We start from the raw sequence: 18,756 nt of genomic DNA, 5'->3' as shown, positions 1-18,756 counted from the left end.
AATGATCCAGCTAGCAACTACCCCTCTCCCCTCAAAAAAGAGATTCATTTTGCGCCACTAAGTTTTATTTAAAGACCATGCAATCGAATCCCAGCTGGCTTCATTGAAGCAGCAACGTGGGCAATCAGTGACACCAACTGCAATGCTATCGTTTCTATAAACAGTAATGAGAGGGGGTAGGATGGTACTAGAAGCTTATGTATAAACAAGAAAGATCATTTCAGCAAGAGAGACTTATCTTCGCAGATTCACAGTATCTTTCTGATATTCACCCTAGGAAATATAAATATCCTGCAACACTTAATGGAATTAGAAATAATATTCGGACATGGCATTCATAACATTGTACAATGAAAATAACATAGTGTAAAGGTAGCAATTTCATAGACTGAACTGTACAAAGGAAAGCTTCATTGTTTCAAGATATTCCAGGGAAATTAAGACAGCAGACCTATAAGTATTCCCAGAATGTCTCTTTCTAACCCTGATACCAGAGAATAAAACTTGCACCTTTCTTAGAAACTGATGTGTTACATCTGGGTGTGAACAAATGGACTTGGGTTGAGGGAGGGACAAAGAAGAGGCATAACACAGATAACTAGGCAGGACATCTGAATATGAGCAGTGATGAGTAGGCTTGAATTGAGTTGTAGGCTAATTCTTTGTAAAAAAAAAATGCTTTTTCATATCTGCTTCTTATTTTTATTCAAACACACTCTTACAATAAAATATACAGAGATACTATTCCTCTCCATTAGAGCCCCCATCTGTCCCACCCAGCAATACCTTTTGAACTCTTAAATGCTTTAACAAGCTCTGGGAGATAAATACAAAACCCAGGAAAAATTAATTATTACTTCCTTGGGATCAGGTAAGAGACTATTAAACTATAATAAACTGATGCTCCCAGGTACTCCACTTTGGGCATGTATCATATACTGCCTAATATGGCAGCTCTTGCTTGTCCTTCTCTCTCTCTCTCTGCTGGGTTTCCTGTGCCAACCACAGAGCCTAGCAGCAATTAGTCCTTAAAGAATGTTTGCTAAATAAAAAAAAAAAATGGAAAGCCCTGAAGTCAGAGACATGTTTCTTTAACTTTCTATCCTAAGATGGATAAAGACAGGAAGAAGGGAGGGGTGCCAGCTGTGGAGGGCTATTTGGCATGACACATACATCCTAGGCTTCCAAAAGTCTGACTTCACTCCACTCTTTTGCTTTACTTAGCCCAAGAGGCAGGCAAATGGACTGCTGCTCCATGACCCAGATGGAGCATTCAGCCCAATCCCTTCACCATAAAGTACTGCCCTGGTTTTCTTCACATGCACACAGCTCTTAATTTATAAGCTGAGAGAAAAACAATTTTATTTGCATTTTCCTTTGTCTGGAAAAACTGCAGCAGAAATGAGAGCTGCCATGTTAGCACTGTTTTTCAAGTAATGCAGCTAGTTTGTTTCCAGGAACTCTGGGGCATTAATAGGTATTACAGTTTCCATACAGCAGAGTAAGTACAAAGGAGCACCTGAGTCCTTAAGCACCTTGCAAATAAAGTACCACTTTGAAAGAATAATCTCAAATATCAATGGAGCTTCACTGCATTTTGGGAAGGGAAGATGAATATCATTTAAGAAGCAATGTACTCACTAGTCTCAGAACAACCACTAACTTACTGCTGCTGCTGCTGCTGCTAAGTCACTTTGGTAGTGTCCGACTCTGTGCGACCCCACAGACGGCAGCCCACCAGGCTCTGCCGTCCCTGGGATTCTCCAGGCAAGAGTACTGGAGTGGGTTGCCATTTCTCCACACTAATTTACTAGATGATGCCAAAACCCCATACTTTGGTACGCTAAACTAATTATTCAAAGATTATGAAAGGAAACCAATACATCAATTCATTATATACTACAGACGGTATCATAGAGAAGTTAAAGTGATTGACTAGAAAGAATCTTAAACTGAGCCCAATAATCCTCCATTAAATTTTATTATGTTAAACTCTACTGCCTTACTACCCATCAGGATATACCAGATAACAAATGACCTTAAAAATCTAAGTTATTTACAAAGAGAAGTTTTTAACTTCTCTAATGTGCTAAATGCCCACCAAGGGTCATACAGTCCTATTACTACAGACACTCAGGGACACAGACTGATGGAACAACCACTACCTTGAACATCATCAGGTCAGAAGTAGAGAGAATTGTGCTCTGGTTATTAAAGCTTCCACTTGGAAGGGAGGTGTGTCACTTCTGCGCATGTTTCCCTAGCTAATGCAAGTCATATGGCCACACCTAAGGTCAGGGGAAGGTGATAATGCCATGCATCCTGCAATGTGCCCAAGAGAAGAACCCAAAATACCGGGTAAACAGTGATAATGCCGACTACATAGGCACTTAGCAAATTGCTTTTTTAAAGTAATGCAAGACAAATGAACTAAGAATAAGCACTAACTTTTTGAATTTAACACTGAAAACATCATGTAAAAACAAAAATCCCTTTGAAAATGAAAGCCATAAAAAAACAATGATCATTTTGTATATTTTATGTTTCACATTCATTTTACCCATTGGAGCAGTATTGAAACAGTGAAGAATTTTAGACTTACAACATAAAAACCTGCTCAAATCAAGATTCTATGACAAAGGTCCATGTAGTCAAAGCTATGGTTTTTCCAATAGTCATGTGAGAGTCAATGTGAGAGATGGACCATAAAGAAGGCTGAGTGCCAAAGAACTGATGCATTCAAACTGTGGTGATGGAGAAGACTCTTGAGAGCCCCAATGGACAACAAGAGATCAAACTAGTCAATCCTAAAGGAAATCAACCCTGAATATTCATTGGAAGGACTGATACTGAAGCTGAAGCTCTAATACTTTGGCTATCTGATGGGAAGAGTCGACTCACTGGAAAAGACCTTGATGCTGGGAAAGATTGAGGGCAGGAGAAGTGGGCAACAGAGGATGAGATGGTTGGATGACATCACCAACTCAATAGACATGAGTTTGAGCAGACTTCGGGAGATGGTGAAAGACAGGGAAGGCTGGCATGCTGAAGGCCATGGGGTAGCAAAGAGTCAGACATGACTGAGTGACTGAACAACAACAGAAAGTAAAGGTATAGTGGAGCTGAAAACAGCTGCATAATACCATCTTTGTAGAGGATCCCTTCCTGGGAAGTGAACCAAAAGCAACAGCCACTTTGCCATGGAACATTCTTTCTTGGATCAGCTGACTGTCCTGTATAGGAGCTAAAGCCTGTACGCCTTAGATACATACTCCCTGATACAACCTGACTCTAAAAGAGCAGTCTCAATTTAGATGTCAGCACTATACTTGAAAGGAAGGGTCTGCCTGGGTTTTGGTTGTGTGTTTTTATTAGGATGGATAAGTGTTTTTGCCTAGTATTTCAATCCTCCATCAAGGCCACTTGATGTGGGTGGACAGTTCAATTTCTAGACATTTGATAATCCTCTACGCTATCAGGCCGGAGAAGGCAATGGCACCCCACTCCAGTACTCTTGCCTGGAAAATCCCATGGACGGAGGAGCCTGGTGGGCTGCAGTCCATGGGGTCGCTAAGAGTCGGACACAACTGAGCGACTTCACTTTCACTTTTCACTTTCATGCATTGGAGAAGGAAATGGCAACCCACTCCAGTGTTCTTGCCTGGAGAATCCCATGGACCGGGGAGCCTGGTGAGCTGCCGTCTATGGGGTCGCACAGAGTCGGACATGACTGACAGGACTTAGCAGCAGCAGCAGCATGCTATCAGGCTGAGGCAGCGCTAATTGACCGATTATTGCAGAGGAGTGATGACTATACACAGAAGGAGAAAAGACTAAGATTTGACTTTCCAGAATTGCCTGGAGTAATAAGACAAGCACATCGCTACCCCTGGCTAGGTGTGCGTGCATGCACACCCACACGCACACACGTTACTACTACCACAGGGACCAACTGCCAAAGTGCTGCTATCCCCTGTCAGGCTGATGCCCACTGGAGCTTTCTCAGGGTCTCCTTTTGAGGCATCAGAATGGTCTTTCCTGGTGAAGTGATGATAAAGCTGTAACCTTAACACCCCTCTTTGATAGAATTCTTCTGCTTTCCTCTCAAGTAGATCTTGAGAGAAATAGAGTAGGCATTAAAGTTCTTGTTTTAATCTCTGAGCTTCCATTTCTTTGTAAAAGTCCCATCTCTAGAGAAAAGTGAATCTGCTTTACTCACCCTTTAGGCTGAAAATATAGTATTTTACCAGGTTAATAAAAATGCCATATACTCTGAGCAGATTTGTTTAAAATTTTAAATGTACTACCTGTCGTTTAACATATAGACTCCCATGAAAACAAAAACAAATAATTTTTATTTTGAGAAATGGAAAAAAAGAATCATAACTGACTGGAAATAGCCTTAAACCATCTATTTAATCTTGTCCAAGATTGTCTTCTATTTGACATTTTATGCTATCTCCATTCTACAGAAGTACAAAGGATTTATAAACTAATATAATGGATAAATTAGACAATGTAATAATATTTGATATTGCAGAAGAAAGACAAGTAATAAAATGTTTTTATTATACTAAGAAGCTCAAGAATTAGTAATAATTATTTTGTATTTTCTTAATCCTACTTATCAAATAAAACGTAAATAGAATATTAAAATATTTATAATTTCAAAAGTTCAACAATCTATCAGGAGAATCTTTTAACCTCTTATAACAAATTATGTTACTTTTTTCCTGTGGCCCTTAATCCCTCAACTGTAAAATGATGGGGCAGAAGTAGCTTGCATAAAACCTTTTACTCCATGTTAACATGGCTCAAAATATTACTGTATTTCTCTTTCGGTAAGTTTAAAAAATTAAAATTGTGTACTCCAGCTCTATTTATATAAATTTGCTCCATGAAAATGTATCTGATGTCTTGACTTCAATTTGCATTCACAAACTGGGCATAACATATCATGCAGAATTGCTCATACTAACAGTAAAAGTCACATGAAAGAAATCACTTTAAAATGGAACACAATAATAATATCTAAAATACACTGAACATGTTATACATGGTAGACTCAAAGTTCTTAGCACAATGCCTGGCATCTAGTAAGAACTCAATAAATCTTTGAAAGTGTGAAATTGTTAGTCACTCAGTCATGTCCCACTCTTTGTGACCCCATGAACTGCAGGCCGCCAGGCTTCTCTGTCCATGGGATTCTCCAGGTCAGAACACTGGAGTGGGTAGCTGTTCCCTTCTCCAGGGGATCTTCCCAACCCAGGGATCAAACCCTGGTCTCCTGCATTGCAGGCAGATTCTTTGAGCCACCAGGGCATTTCCTCCTCCAATGCATGAAAGTGAAAAGTGAAAGTGAAGTCGCTTAGTCGTCTCCGGCTCTTAGCAACCCCATGGACTGCAGCCTACCAGGCTCCTCCGTCCGTGGGATTTTCCAGGCAAGAGTACTGGAGCGGGGTGCCATTGCCTTCTCCCAATAAATCTTTACCTGTTATTAATTCATTTAATCTTTACCACAACTTATGAGGTAAGTACTATTATCAAAGTAATTTACATTTCTGCAAGGTCATGTAAGTTATCCAAGATTATAAATTAATAAAAGCCACAATTCAAACAAAAGCAATACAGTGTCCAGAAACAATCACTTAGCAATTCTGTACATTACCTCCGTCTGGGGAAAGGGTATAAAAGGGACCTTCGTCTTTACTTGTGACTATACCCTTTTACAAAAATTCCTCTAGAGTGACAGTTCCCTAAATAACCAAACACCCCACTAAATCACAATGCATATATAAAGTGCAACAGTTTTCATACGTTCACATGCTAAATCTAGGATTCGGTAAGAAATAGGAAGCAGGCTAGAGCTATCCTTATTCCTACTTTTTTTCAGATGAAAATACTGACTTTGAAAAATCTTCAGTAACTTTATTGAAACTGCTTTATAACTGAGTCTTCTGACTCTAAGTCTCATGATTTTGCAACAACCTATGCTTCTCCATCACACATATTATCACCTCTGTTTGGATCTGTTACCATTTGAAAGACCGATTCTGTATGTAAATGAACATGTTATCTATTTTTATAAGAAGTCTTTATCATACACCATACATACCTTAAAAATTTTCATATCTAGGAAATAAATACCCAAGTTATAGTCTGTTCATGTTTTACTTCATGTAGATAAGGAAAACTGAAATAATATTAACATACATCTCTGTTGGCTTCCTGAAATATGTATTCAAAACATAAAACTTCAACATCAAGCATATTCATTTAGAATATAGCGATTTGATATTTTTCAGCACTTATAAATATGGTGGCAAAAGATGTCTAAATCATCTTCTGAACTGAATAAAAGTCAAGATACTGAGATCTCACTGCTGATTTCATTTCAAAAGTGTATGTTCTCATACTTCACATATAGTTAAAGTATTTAATTAATTCTTTTAGAAGTTTTATTTTTCATTTACAGTGGTGAGGAAGCAGCAAGTCAAAGTTTTAGAAAGGATAAATGAAACCTATATATATTCTAATCTTTCCAAGTATAATCTTCATAGCTCCAGTACAGACTGAAAATAGGTACTTAACCAAATGAATCAGATCCCCCAGAATAACATATGAAGTTTTAAACCTGAAACCTATTATAAAATCATTAAATTTTTGAACATTAAAGTTACTTGGAATTAATGGACCAAAAATTATTTTACAGAGGCACGTGTTTAGACATAATTAGGAGCACCTTTTCTCTCTCCTCACATCCCGCCCCCATTTTGTAAACAGAAAACCAAAAGACACAAAACTTGGGTTAACATTTGCAAGACTACTAGACAACCCACTTTAAAAAGAACTTACATCATAAAAAAGAGAGAGATGGACAATTCAAAGTGTGGTAAACAGCTCACTTCATCTGCAAGGCTTCGGCAGAAAAGAATCACACTTGGTTGTAGGTTTTTTAGTTCTTTCATTAAAAATTTTAATCGTTTTTTCAATATCGCAGGTCATTAAAAGGGTCTGATTTTCTCCCTTTCTCTTCCTGAGCTTTTCCTGAGGGACCTAGTTGGCTAAACCCAGATCTAATTGGGGCTCTTTTGTTTCACCATCACTTCAAAGATTGCTTGACCTCCAGGGCAAAACATACTCTCTCTGACGATGGCAGTCTGTCTACTTTCCAGACAAAACAAGAACAATAAAAGATAACCTGCCTCGCCAGCCACCTGTTTAAAAGTCCCCTCTCCTGTCGAAAGCATCGGCAACTTCTCAAGAGGAGACTTTGAGCAACTCCAAGTCGCACGCCGCCCTCGCAAGTCACAAGGAGAGAGCCGCGAGGAAGTGCGAAAGCAGGTCACTGGAGGCACCCCTCGGAAAGAGACCCGCGGGATCCAGCTCAGGCGCTGGGCGATAGCCAAAGCGTTCTATACAAGGATGACTTCAGGGATTTAAGAGGAGGGGGAAAAAAAATTTTTTTTCAAAGACAGAACTGGCGACGGGGCCATGATCTCACCCCAGTAAGGAAACGCCTTCCTTCCATCATTTACAGCGCTGATTAAAGGAGCAGAGTAGGTAGCAGAGAGGGGACCAGAAAGAAGGAAGAGGGCTGGGCATCTGCAGGACTGGGGCTAAGGAAAGAACATTTCTCACCACTTAGGCTGCTGCTGGACCTCAGGCTCCTTCCACAGAGACACTGCAGCATATGCACTCCTTTCTTCAAAGAAAGCTCAAGAATCTTCATGGAGAAGCGCGTGTGTGGGGTTGGTCAACTCCCCGCCCACCTCCGCTAATTGTCCAACCAAAAGGCGGCCTGCCTGGGGAAGCCGGGTCCCAAATCCATGGTGCGCGCGTCCCGGGCGCACAGCGGTTCGCACGTCGGCCCGGCCAGAGCCGGGGTTGGAGCGCGGCGGGTGCGGGGCCGGGGCAAGGCTGGGAGGAGGAAGCGCCTCCCGGCTGGGGGCAGCCTCCGGGGGAGCGGGAGGTGCGGCCACACCCCAGCGGTCTCGGCCGTGACACTTTGGGACTTCCCCCAAGGAGGCGGCGGGGCTGCGGGCAGGAGCGCACCGGCCGAGCGGAGGACGTCACCGTGGGTTGGTGCCCCCTTCCAGGTGCGAGCGCCGGGAGGGACGAGGGCGGGATCCCCAAGGGCCCTGGCACCCTGTCAGCTCCTATTCGCGTCGGGCGGTGAGTCCTGGGCGTCCGCCTCCCTGGGTGCCCCCGCCGTGCGGGGCGGCGCGGCGCGGAGCGGAGAGGGGCTCCCAGGGCCGGAAGGCAGCGCTCCCGCGGGCTGCGCGCGGGCTGAGGGCGACTCCGGCGTGGGAATCCGGCGGAAGGGAAGCGCCCGCAGGAAGGGCTGGACCCAGGAGGCTGCCGAGCGTCAGAAGCGACTCCAGGGAACAGGGGGGTGGGGTTGGGGGTGGGGAGGCGGGGATGTGGAATGAAGAAAGCTCTAGGGTTCGGGCGCGCGGAGAGAAGGGGTGCCTAGGCGTGGGCGTCTGACCGATGTTCTGTGACCTTGGGTAAGTCCCATACCACCCTGGGCGTCACTTTTCCCCTCCGTAAAACAGGGCGGGGAAGACGGTGCAGAATAGAGAATTGGCAGCTGCTTGTTGGTCCCCGGGCTTCCCAATCTCCCGGAAAAGCTGAGCACAAGTGCCATGGGAAGGCGGGTGCAGATGGAGTAAGGGGGGCTAGAAGGGAAGGCCAGCGTACAGAGGCCTTCCTGAATGCTGTAAGGAAAGGCAGGTGAGGCGGGAAATCTGAAAACAATAGCAATGTTTTACTTTGTCGCAATATTCTGTCAGGCTCTGTCTCTGCCAATTGGCCCCAAAGATAACCAGCGAGCTTCCTTGGTTCTAAAGGTCTCGATTTCTTTTTCCCCCAGCAGCAACTCCTTTAACTTTCCCTTTTCTTTTCTTTCTGTTTCTTCTCCCTCCCCGCCTTCCTTTTCCTTTCTTCCTTCCTTCCTCCCTCCCTCCGGGCCTCCCTCCCTTCTCAGAGGCTATCAATGCCCTTTTGGAAGTCCGATTAGTGAGGCACCAGGAATGCTGGTGTTGCTACCAGAGTCCATCCTATCTGGAATGTCAAAGTAAGAAGGGACCTTAGAAGATTTACAGCAATACAGCAAGTGGTTAAAAGCACAGACACTGGCAACAAGCAGCTGAAGTGAAAATTCCTATTAACTGTGTGACCTTGAACAAATCTCTTAACTTCTTTGTGCCTCAGTTTCCATATCTCTAAAAGAGTTAATAATACAATAGCATCTACATCTTGTACCTTTATTGAATATTTAAAAAAAAAACTCAATACAAAATAACTACTGTAATAGTGTTAGCAAGTATTATTACATAGCTTCCAACCTGTAGGGTTTTCCATCACTCTCACTTTCCCGTAAATGCCAGCATCCACTCCAGTGTCTACATCTCTGCTTGCACAGTTCAGGTAATAGACTCACCAGCTCCCAGGTAGTTCATTGCACAAAACCTATTCTAAGATTTACCCTGACATTGAGCCAAAAACTTATTTGACTTTCTTTCTACCCATTGCCTCCAGGCTACCTCGCACTAGCTGGTTAGCTCTTCCCAGCAAGAGAGTGAAAAGTGTTTTCATCACCCCTTTGCTCTTTCTCTTCTCTAGGCTGATCCTTCACAGTTCCTGTGGGGTTCCCTGGAGATTGAAGCTTAAGGTTATAGTTGCCTGGAAAAGTTAAGTCTCTTCCTCTTTCCTCTCAAAGGTGATGGAAGAAAGCCAGAACATCAGGAGGGTCTTTTGAGCCCTCAGCCACCACTGGCTCCACATTCTCTTTCAGAATTGAGCTCCAGGCAAGGTCATTTGGGGTGGTTCCAAGAGTCAAACAGATATGTCCAGGCCTACCTTCCCATGGGGCTTCCCTGGTAACTCAGCTGGTAAAGAATCCACCTGCAATGCAGAAGACCCCGGTTCGATTCCTGTGTCAGGAAGATCCCCTGGAGAAGGGATAGGCTATCCACTCCAGTATTCTTGGGCTTCCCTAGTGGCTCAGCTGGTAAAGAATCCGCCTGCAATGTGGGAAACCTGAGTTCTATCCTTGCATTGGAAAGATCCCCTGGAGAAGGGAACGGCTATCCACTCCAGTATTCTGGCCTGGAGAATTCCATGGACTCTATAGTCAATGGGGTCTCAAAGAGTTGGACACGACTGAGCAACTTTCACTTTTCACTTTTTTTCACCTTTCCTGGTAGCTCAAGTGGTAATGAATCCACTTGCAATGCAGGAGACCCTGGTTTGATTCCTGGGTCAGGAAGATCCTTGGAGAAGGCATAGGCTACCCACTCTAGTATTCATGGGCTTCTGGTGGCTCAGAGGTAAAGAATCCACCTGCAATACGGGAGACCTGGGTTCTGTCCCTGGGTTGGGAAGATCCCCTGGAGGAGGACATGGCAACCCACTCCAGTATTCTTGCATGGAGAATCCCCATGGACAAAGAAGCCTGGCAGGCTATGGTTCATGTGGTCACAAAGAGTTGGACATGACTGAGTGACTGAGCACACACACACCTTCCAGTCACTCCTTAGTCCCCTTGTTGAGTGCAATCACCCCAGTTCTGTGGGCTCCACAGTCCTGAAAGAATTTGCTAAAGCTAGAGAGGTAATGAGCCTCAGGGCAATCTGGGCCATGGCCCTTGTCGTTCCAATCTCTGCGGAGATTAGTGAGAAACTTGGCTCATCTGGGGATTTTACCCGTAGAAATTCCCCATGGAGGGAGAGATAATTAGCAAAAGGAAAACATCTAAAAATAGTCCTTCCTGCTGCAGCAGAGGCAGAGAGCTTTCCGGTAGAGCTCTTCTGGTCTGGAACCCAGTGCCCAGAGCTATTTTATACTTTAGGAGAGAAAAGCTATTCCTTGAAACGTAGCAAAAGAATGGGAACTTGAGGAAAGCAAGCAAATCACTGTCTGATTTAAAACACCCATAACCTCTGGAGCATCAATTTTAGTGTTCACAATAAACCTCTCTGCCTACCTGGCAAGGTTGTTGCAAGGATTCAGTGAGATGAAACGTGAAAGAGCTTTGGTGATTCTAATTATCATTGAAAGATGGAGTGCTCTTGTCAACTCCCCTGGGTTCTAGGTGCTTCTTGATCGTCTAACATAGTGGCTCTTTTACTTGATTATAGAAAAGCTTTATGTGTGAATCTTTTGTCCCCTCAACAGAACTATAAACTCTTAGAAAACAGGGCAGGAAAGCCAAATCTGTCACAGTTAACATTCAGATGGTCGGCTGTCTTGTTTCAGTGACTGTCACAGTGATTCTTATGGCCAGGTGTATTTATCACAGAGAGCAGACCATCATAGTAGTTAAGAAAAAAAAAAAAAAAAGAACTGGGGAATCACACTTATAGATTTTTGTGTGTGTGTTATTGAACTCTCAAAAGAGTTCAGATTAAACCAAAGAAAACATATAACATTTCAATGCAAAATATTTTCTTACTATATAACATGGATATTTGACCAAAGTAGGTATAAAAGAGAATTGATCAATGGAATTGTATTACTTAGACTTAGCTTTACAAAAAAAATAAAGACTTTTGCCCTTATCAGATTTTCATGTACATGCTTGTTAAAACAGCTGCTAAGGTGACATCCAGTTTCACAGTCTACAGTTAGGCATGTCCATGCAGTCTTCCTAAAGTCTATTGGGCAGATCTTAAGAAGACTGCATTTTTACATATACCATAACATCCAAAAGCAAATAGCTTGCAAATAGCAGTAGCCAGGAAAGAGGCACATTTTAGTCTAACCAAAACTTGGAAATTTTCTACTTTGTGTTATTATTCCATAAAGTGAAGTGACGTGAAGTCGCTCAATCGTGTCTGACTCTTTGCGACCCCGTGGACTGTAGCCTACCAGGCTTCTCCTTCGATGGGATTCTCCAGGCAAGAATACTGGAGTGGGTTACAATTTCCTTCTCCAGGGGATCTTCCCAACCCAGGGATCGAACCCGGGTCTCCCGTATTGGAGGCAGACACTTTAACCTCTGAGCCACCAGGGAAACCCATTATTCCATAAGCAAAAGTCAAATTTTTTACTAGCAATTATACTTTTAATTTTAAATTAAAGACATGTAATAACCAAATTTTAAATTATAGTATCTGTCTCTAATTAAAATTTTTTAAGTTAGATATTCTGTTTTCTTATTGACCTTGGACCAACTCTAGTAATTGACTCACTCGTGTGATTTCAAAATGAAATCATTAATCACTTTCTGAGAGGGATTGGGAAATCTGGTATATAATTATAAGTGAACTTATTTAAATTCTTAGTATCTAAATTTTTCATTTTATAGAGTTATTTACTCACAGTTTGTAAAAGTTAATAATTGTGTGAGGAAGTTCTGAGATTTTTAAGTGGTAATTTATCTAAAATATTTCTGTTCCTATTAAACATTGGAATCTGTTGACTCTTGGCATCAGCTGTTTAATTAATCAGTGTATTTATCTGTTTTGAAGTCTTCATTGAATCAATAATAGCATACTAAGAATATTGCCAGGCCTGAAAAACTTTTAATGAGTATATTTAGTGGCAAAATGTCTATTAAAAGGAAAGCAACTGTATTTAACAAAGAAACCAAACCAAACCGTAAACTGAAGCATGAAAACCAGTCTGATAGCTAATGTAGTATTTTTGTTCTATGATATATGTCTAGATCACTGACTGCCAGGGTAAAAACTTGGTCTGCATCTCATGTCTTTAGAAATACTCTCAAATCTAGTTTTGATAGGCAAGGCAACTATCAGAGACTGGGTCTTTGTATCTCCCTAAAACTCATATGTTATATTCTCACCCCTAAGGTATTGGGAAGTGGGGTCTTTGGCTAGCTTAACCCTCGTGAATGGAGTTAGTGCCCTTTTGAAAGAGATCCCAGAGAACTTTCTCTCCCCTTTCACTATGTGAAGACACAGAAGACGGCTATCTGTTAGCCAGGAAGCAAGCCCTCACTGCCATTGGATCTGCCAGTGCCTTGATCTTAGACTTCTTAGCCTCTAGAACCGTGAGAAATAAATATTTGTTCTTTAAGCCACCTAATCTATGGTACTTTTGTTACACCAGCCTAAACAAAGATAGCAACAAAATCAATCTTATTAGATGTGACAAAAACAGTCATTGGCACCACACTTATTTTTTAATGACATATGTGGTCCAATTAAGTTAAAATAACTTCTGTTTTCAAAAAAGCAAATGCATGAGTTTTTTGTTATCTTCTTCCTTTTGTTCTTTTTTATTTGTTGTTCTTCTATTTATTCTTTCCCTCTAAATTTTCTATTTTGAAATAGAGACTTACAGAAAAGTTGCAAAATAATAGAGTTCATGCATACTCTTTACCCAGCTTCTCTTAGTATTAACAACTCACATAATCAGTGTACAGTTACCAAAACCAGAAAATGTATACTAGTACCATGCTATCAAATTTACTACTAGCGTTACTGAACTTTCACCATTTTTTTACCCTAATGCCCTTTTTCTGTTTCAGGATCCAGTTAGATTCCACCTTGTACTTCATTGTGAATCCTTAGTCTCCTTCAATCTTCGGGAGTCCCTCAGTCTCTCCTTGTTTTCAGTACTTTGAAACTTCTGATAAATATTGATCAAATGTTTTGTGGAATGTCTTTCAATTTGAGTTCATGTGGTTCCAAATAGGAAAAGGCTCTATATTGACACCCTGCTTACTTAACTTATATGCAGAGTACATCATGAGAAACACTGGGCTGGAAGAAGCACAAGCTGGAATCAAGATTGCCGGGAGAAATATCAATAACCTCAGATATGCAGATGACACCACCCTTATGGCAGAAAGTGAAGAGGAACTCAAAAGCCTCTTGATGAAAGTGAAAGAGGAGAGTGAAAAAGTTGGCTTAAAGCTCAACATTCAGAAAACAAAGATCATGGCATCTGGTCCCATCACTTCATGGCAAATAGATGGGGAAACAGTGGAAACAGTGTCAAACTTTATCTTTTGGGGCTCCAGAATCACTGCAGATGGTGACTGCAGCCATGAAATTAAAAGACGCTTACTCCTTGGAAGGAAAGTTATGACCAACCTAGATAGCATATTGAAAAGCAGAGACATTACTTTGCCAACAAAGGTCTGTCTAGTCAAGGCTATGGTTTTTCCAGTGGTCATGTATGGATGTGAGAGTTGGACTGGGAAGAAAGCTGAGCGCCAAAGAATTGATGCTTTTGAACTGTGGTGTTGGAGAAGACTCTTGTGAGTCCCTTGGACTGCAAGGAGATCCAACCAGTCCATTCTAAAGGAGATCAGTCCTAGGTGTTCATTGGAAGGAATGGTGCTGAAGCTGAAACTCCAGTACTTTGGCCACCTCATGCGAAGAGTTGACTCATTGGAAAAGACTCTGATGCTGGGAGGGGTTGGGGGCAGGAGGAGAAGGGGACGACAGAGGATGAGATGGCTGGATGGCATCACCAACTCGATGGACCTGAGTTTGAGTGAACTCTGGGAGATGGTGATGGACAGTGAGGCCTGGCGTGCTGATTTTCAGCAAGAATGCTACAGAAGTGATGTTGTATCCTTTTCAGTACATCATTATCAAGAGCTGTGGTAGTGATTGGTAGTTTAGTCGCTAAGTCATGTCCGACTCTTTGAGACCCCATGGACTGTAACCTGCCAGGCTGTTTTGTCTATGAATTTCTCCAGACAAGAATACTAGAGTGGGTTATCATTTCCTTCTCCATTGGATCTTCCCAACCAAGGGATCAAACCCGTGTCTCTTGCACTGCTGGTGGATTTTTTACCAACAGAGCCACCAGAGAAGCCCTATTAAGGGCTGCTGCTGCTGCTAAGTCACTTTTGGACCCCATAGACCACAGCCTACCAGACTCCTCCATCCATGGGATTTTCCAGGCAAGAGTACTGGAGTAGGGTGCCATTGCCTTCTCCCTATTAAGGGCTACATGATGTCAACTAGTGATATTAACATTAATCACTAAGTTAAGATAGTGACTGCTAGGTTTCTATTCTGTCAAGTTGTATTTTATCTTCATTTACAGTTGATAAATATCTTAAGGAAGAAACTCTTAAGCTGTGCTAATACCTTGTTTCTCCTTAAACTTTCATCCACTGATGTTAGCATCCATCGGTGGGTCTTAGCTGTAGTAATTATTACTGAGCTGTTTTCCTAATAGTGGCTTTATATTTTCAAGATTCTTTTCATTGTAATGGAAATTCTTCTGCAAGAGCTGTCCATTCTTTCCCTCTTACTTATTTATTCAATTATTTATTTATTACAGTGTGATCTGAGGAATATTTATCTATAGGTTATAATCTAATGGGCTTCCCTGGTGGCTCAGACAGTAAAGAATCTACCTGCAATGTAAAAGACCAGGGTTCGATCCCTGGGTTGGAAAGATCCCCTGGAGAAGGGAATTGCAACCCACTCCAGTATTCTTCCCTGGAGAATTCCATGGACAGAGGAGCCTAGCTTGCCACAGTCTATGAGATCACAAACAGTTGGACACAACTGAGAGGCTAATACTCATTTTATAATCCAATATTACCATGATTTATTTTGTGACAAATTGTTTCAGCTTTAGCCTTTAGGAGATACTTCTGGTTGGCTCTGGTGTCTTTTTACTAGAAGTTCCTTAATTTTCTTGCATCACAAGATATTCCAAGTTTATCTTTTATCTTCTTTTATTGGAATTAGACTCCAATTAGTCTAATTCTTTTTATTGGAAAATAGTATTTATGAACCAAACTCTGGGTGCTAAGTGTGCCCATTTTTACAGGGGTGTCATTGATCCTAGATTCTCTCAATGGAGAAAGCTAGGAAATATATGCATATAAACAAACCCATACATACACATACAGCATATTTATTTCTGTATATACGTCCCCCTTTAGAGACATCTATATGTAGAAATATCTATGTGTAGATGTATCTATATGGAAATGTATAATAGATAGATATCCATAAATAATAAGTGTAGATATAGATGACTAATATGTATGATTGCAATCCATCATCACGAGTTTCATTTTAGTCTTTGCCCTTTCCTTACTTACAGTGAAAAAATTGTATTATTTACAGTATATTCACTTATTGATTCAACCCTCATATACACTTAAAGTAGTTACATAATTCCTAACCAGAGTAACAGATTTACTACTACAGTACAGTATGTATGCACATTTGTTTGTCTTTAATCTTATGTGGTCAAAATATTATTTTTGATTTGGCTTTTGATAGATTTTTCTTCTCCATTCTCCATTCCCTTCGGTGTAGTTTAGTTATTAATTTGGAATCCAGTTAGATTCATTTGTTTTCTCTTATCTTCTATATTGGTTGATTTTAATTATTAATAAAATTAATTATATTTAATTACTTTCTTATTTGAGTATGTAAAACCTGCTATGTTTTGCTATGGTTCTAAGAGTCAAAGCTACAAAAAAGCATACTCCAATAAGTTTTACACTCTCATCCCTCCTGTCCTATCCCCATTTCCCATTTCCCCTTCTTTCCACTCCTTTTCCAACAACCCCTTATAGGTAACTGATCTCTTTAATTTCTGATATATGTTCCATAGGTTTCTTTTGCACAAAAGGGCATCCACTGTGCTATTTTGTGGCACTTAGGTTATTTTCAATATTTTTCAATTACAAACAGTACTACAATAAATAACGTGTAGCATTTTCATATTACTAGAGGTATATCTTCAAAATAGATTCTAGAAATGAGAATGCTGAGTCAAACACCAAGTATGCAGGTAGTTTTGTTAGCTACTACCAAATTTCCCTTCAGAAGCTTGTGTGAGGGGGGCCAGTCCCTCCCACCAGCACACTGCAGCCCCAGCTATGGCCCTGCCAAACAGGAAGGCTGATGCTTCTCACTTAGGAGACACCCCTTTGAGAATCTGGCTCTGGTGACCAGGAAGGATTGTGCTTCTGAGCCCCACAAGACATCTCCTATAAGGCCATAACTTCAAGAATGTAAGAGGTAGCTGATTTACCTGATATATGGAAACAAGCAGAGAGAAGTAGGAAAAATGCAGAGAAAGTGGAATATGTTCCTGTTGTATTGAAAGAAGACAAAACTTTACCAAAAGAACTACATGAAGATAAGCAGGCTACCTGATAGAGTTCAAAGTAATGGTCACAAAATGCCCACCAAACTCAAAAGAAACTGGATAAACTCCATGAGAACATCAACAAAACATAAGAAAGTACCAAAGTGAAGTGACAATTGAACAGAAAAATACACAACAGCTGATTGGATGAGGTAGAGGGACAAATAAGCATGCTAGAAGATAGCAATAGAACCCATCTAGACAGCAGAATAAAAAAGAATTTAAAAATGTAAAGATATCTTCAGGGATGTTTGTGACATCATCAAACAGGATAATGTTCACATTATAGGGTCCCAGAAGGAGAAGAGAGATAAAAGGCCTAGAAAAAATTTGAAGCTGTAGTGACTGAAAAGTTTCTTAAATCTGGGGAAGGAAACAGAAATCTAGGTCCAGGAAGCCCAGAGAGTTCCATTAAGATGAAGCCAAAGAGACATGTACCAAAGACATGTTATAATTAAAATAGTAAAAGTTAAGAATAAAGAGAGAATCCTAAAAGCAGAAAGAGAAAAATTTGTTATGCACATGGGAAGCCCCATAAGGCTATCGGAAGATTTTTCTGCAGAAACTTTATAGGCAGAGGGAAGTGGTGTTACTGAAAAGGAAAAGTGCTGAAAGGAAAAAACTTCAAATCAAGAATGCTCTACCCAAAAGGGTAATATTCAGAATTGAAAGAACAATTTAGAGTTTCCCAGATAGGCAAAAGATAAAGGAGTTCATTACCACTGAACTAGCCTTACAAGAAATGATAAAAAGACTTCTTTAATCTAAAAGGAAATTACAGTAATTATTAATAAGAAAACATGAAAGTAAAAACCTCACAGGAAAAAGTAAATAATGGTAGTGGATCAATGATGTATAAAAAGCATGAAGGTTAAAAGGCAAAAGTAGTAAAATGTAAAATATAATCATTAGTTAAGGTTTACATAAAATAACAAGATGTAAAAATGTGTCATCAATAGTATAAATTGGGAGTGAGGGCAGAGAATTAATATACAAAGCTTTGCTGCACAGAACTCCAACACTTTGAGAGCCACCAGGCTCCTCTGTCCCTGGGATTCTCCAGGCGAGAATACTGGAGTGGGTTGTCATTTCCTTCTCCAATAAAGCTTTGAAATGTATTCAAATTTCAGTTGCTACCAAATTAAAACAGTTATTTTAAAAGGATATTACATGTGAGCCTAACAGTAACAACAAGGAAAAAACTTACAGTAAATACACAAAAGAATATGAGAAAGAAATCTCAAAATAACACTAAAGAAAATCACCAAAACACAAGAAAAGAGATAAAGAAGAAAGGAGCACAGAGTAACTACAAAACAGCTAGAAAACAATTAACAAAATGGCAATCAGTTCAGTTCAGTTGCTCAGTCATGTCCGACTCTTTGCGACCCCATGAATTGCAGCATGCCAGGCCTCCCTGTCCATCACCAACTCCTGGAGTTCACTCAAACTCACGTCCCTCGAGTTGGTGGACATCCAGCCATCTCATCCTCTGTCGTCCCCTTCTCCTTCTGCCCCCAATCCCTCCCACCATCAGAGTCTTTTCCAATGAGTCAACTCTTCGCATGAGGTGGCCAAAGTACTGGAGTTTCAGCTTTAGCATCAGTCCTTCCAAAGAACACCTAGGACTGATCTCCTTCAGAATGG

General features: G+C 41.0%; 1 protein-coding gene across 2 annotated transcripts in view; it reads right to left on the bottom strand.

The window, feature by feature from the left end:
* Positions 1-18,756, bottom strand: part of FGF12 (fibroblast growth factor 12) — a 601,258-nt gene that overhangs the window by 392,760 nt on the left and 189,742 nt on the right. Inside the window, exon 1 of one of the 2 annotated variants that reach the window (XM_005903169.3) lies at positions 7,642-8,263. The exons of the other annotated variant lie outside the window; for it this stretch is intronic. Coding sequence (XP_005903231.1) covers positions 7,642-7,732 — 91 coding nt within the window. The 5' untranslated portion in view covers positions 7,733-8,263. Of the gene's footprint in view, positions 1-7,641; positions 8,264-18,756 lie in introns of those variants that run through there. 2 annotated transcript variants of the gene reach the window in all.

The sequence above is a fragment of the Bos mutus genome, chromosome 1, assembly GCF_027580195.1.
Source record: "Bos mutus isolate GX-2022 chromosome 1, NWIPB_WYAK_1.1, whole genome shotgun sequence".
Taxonomy (NCBI): Eukaryota; Metazoa; Chordata; class Mammalia; order Artiodactyla; family Bovidae; genus Bos; species Bos mutus.
Note: the sequence above shows the minus strand (reverse complement) of the source record. Positions and strands in the feature narration are given on the sequence as shown.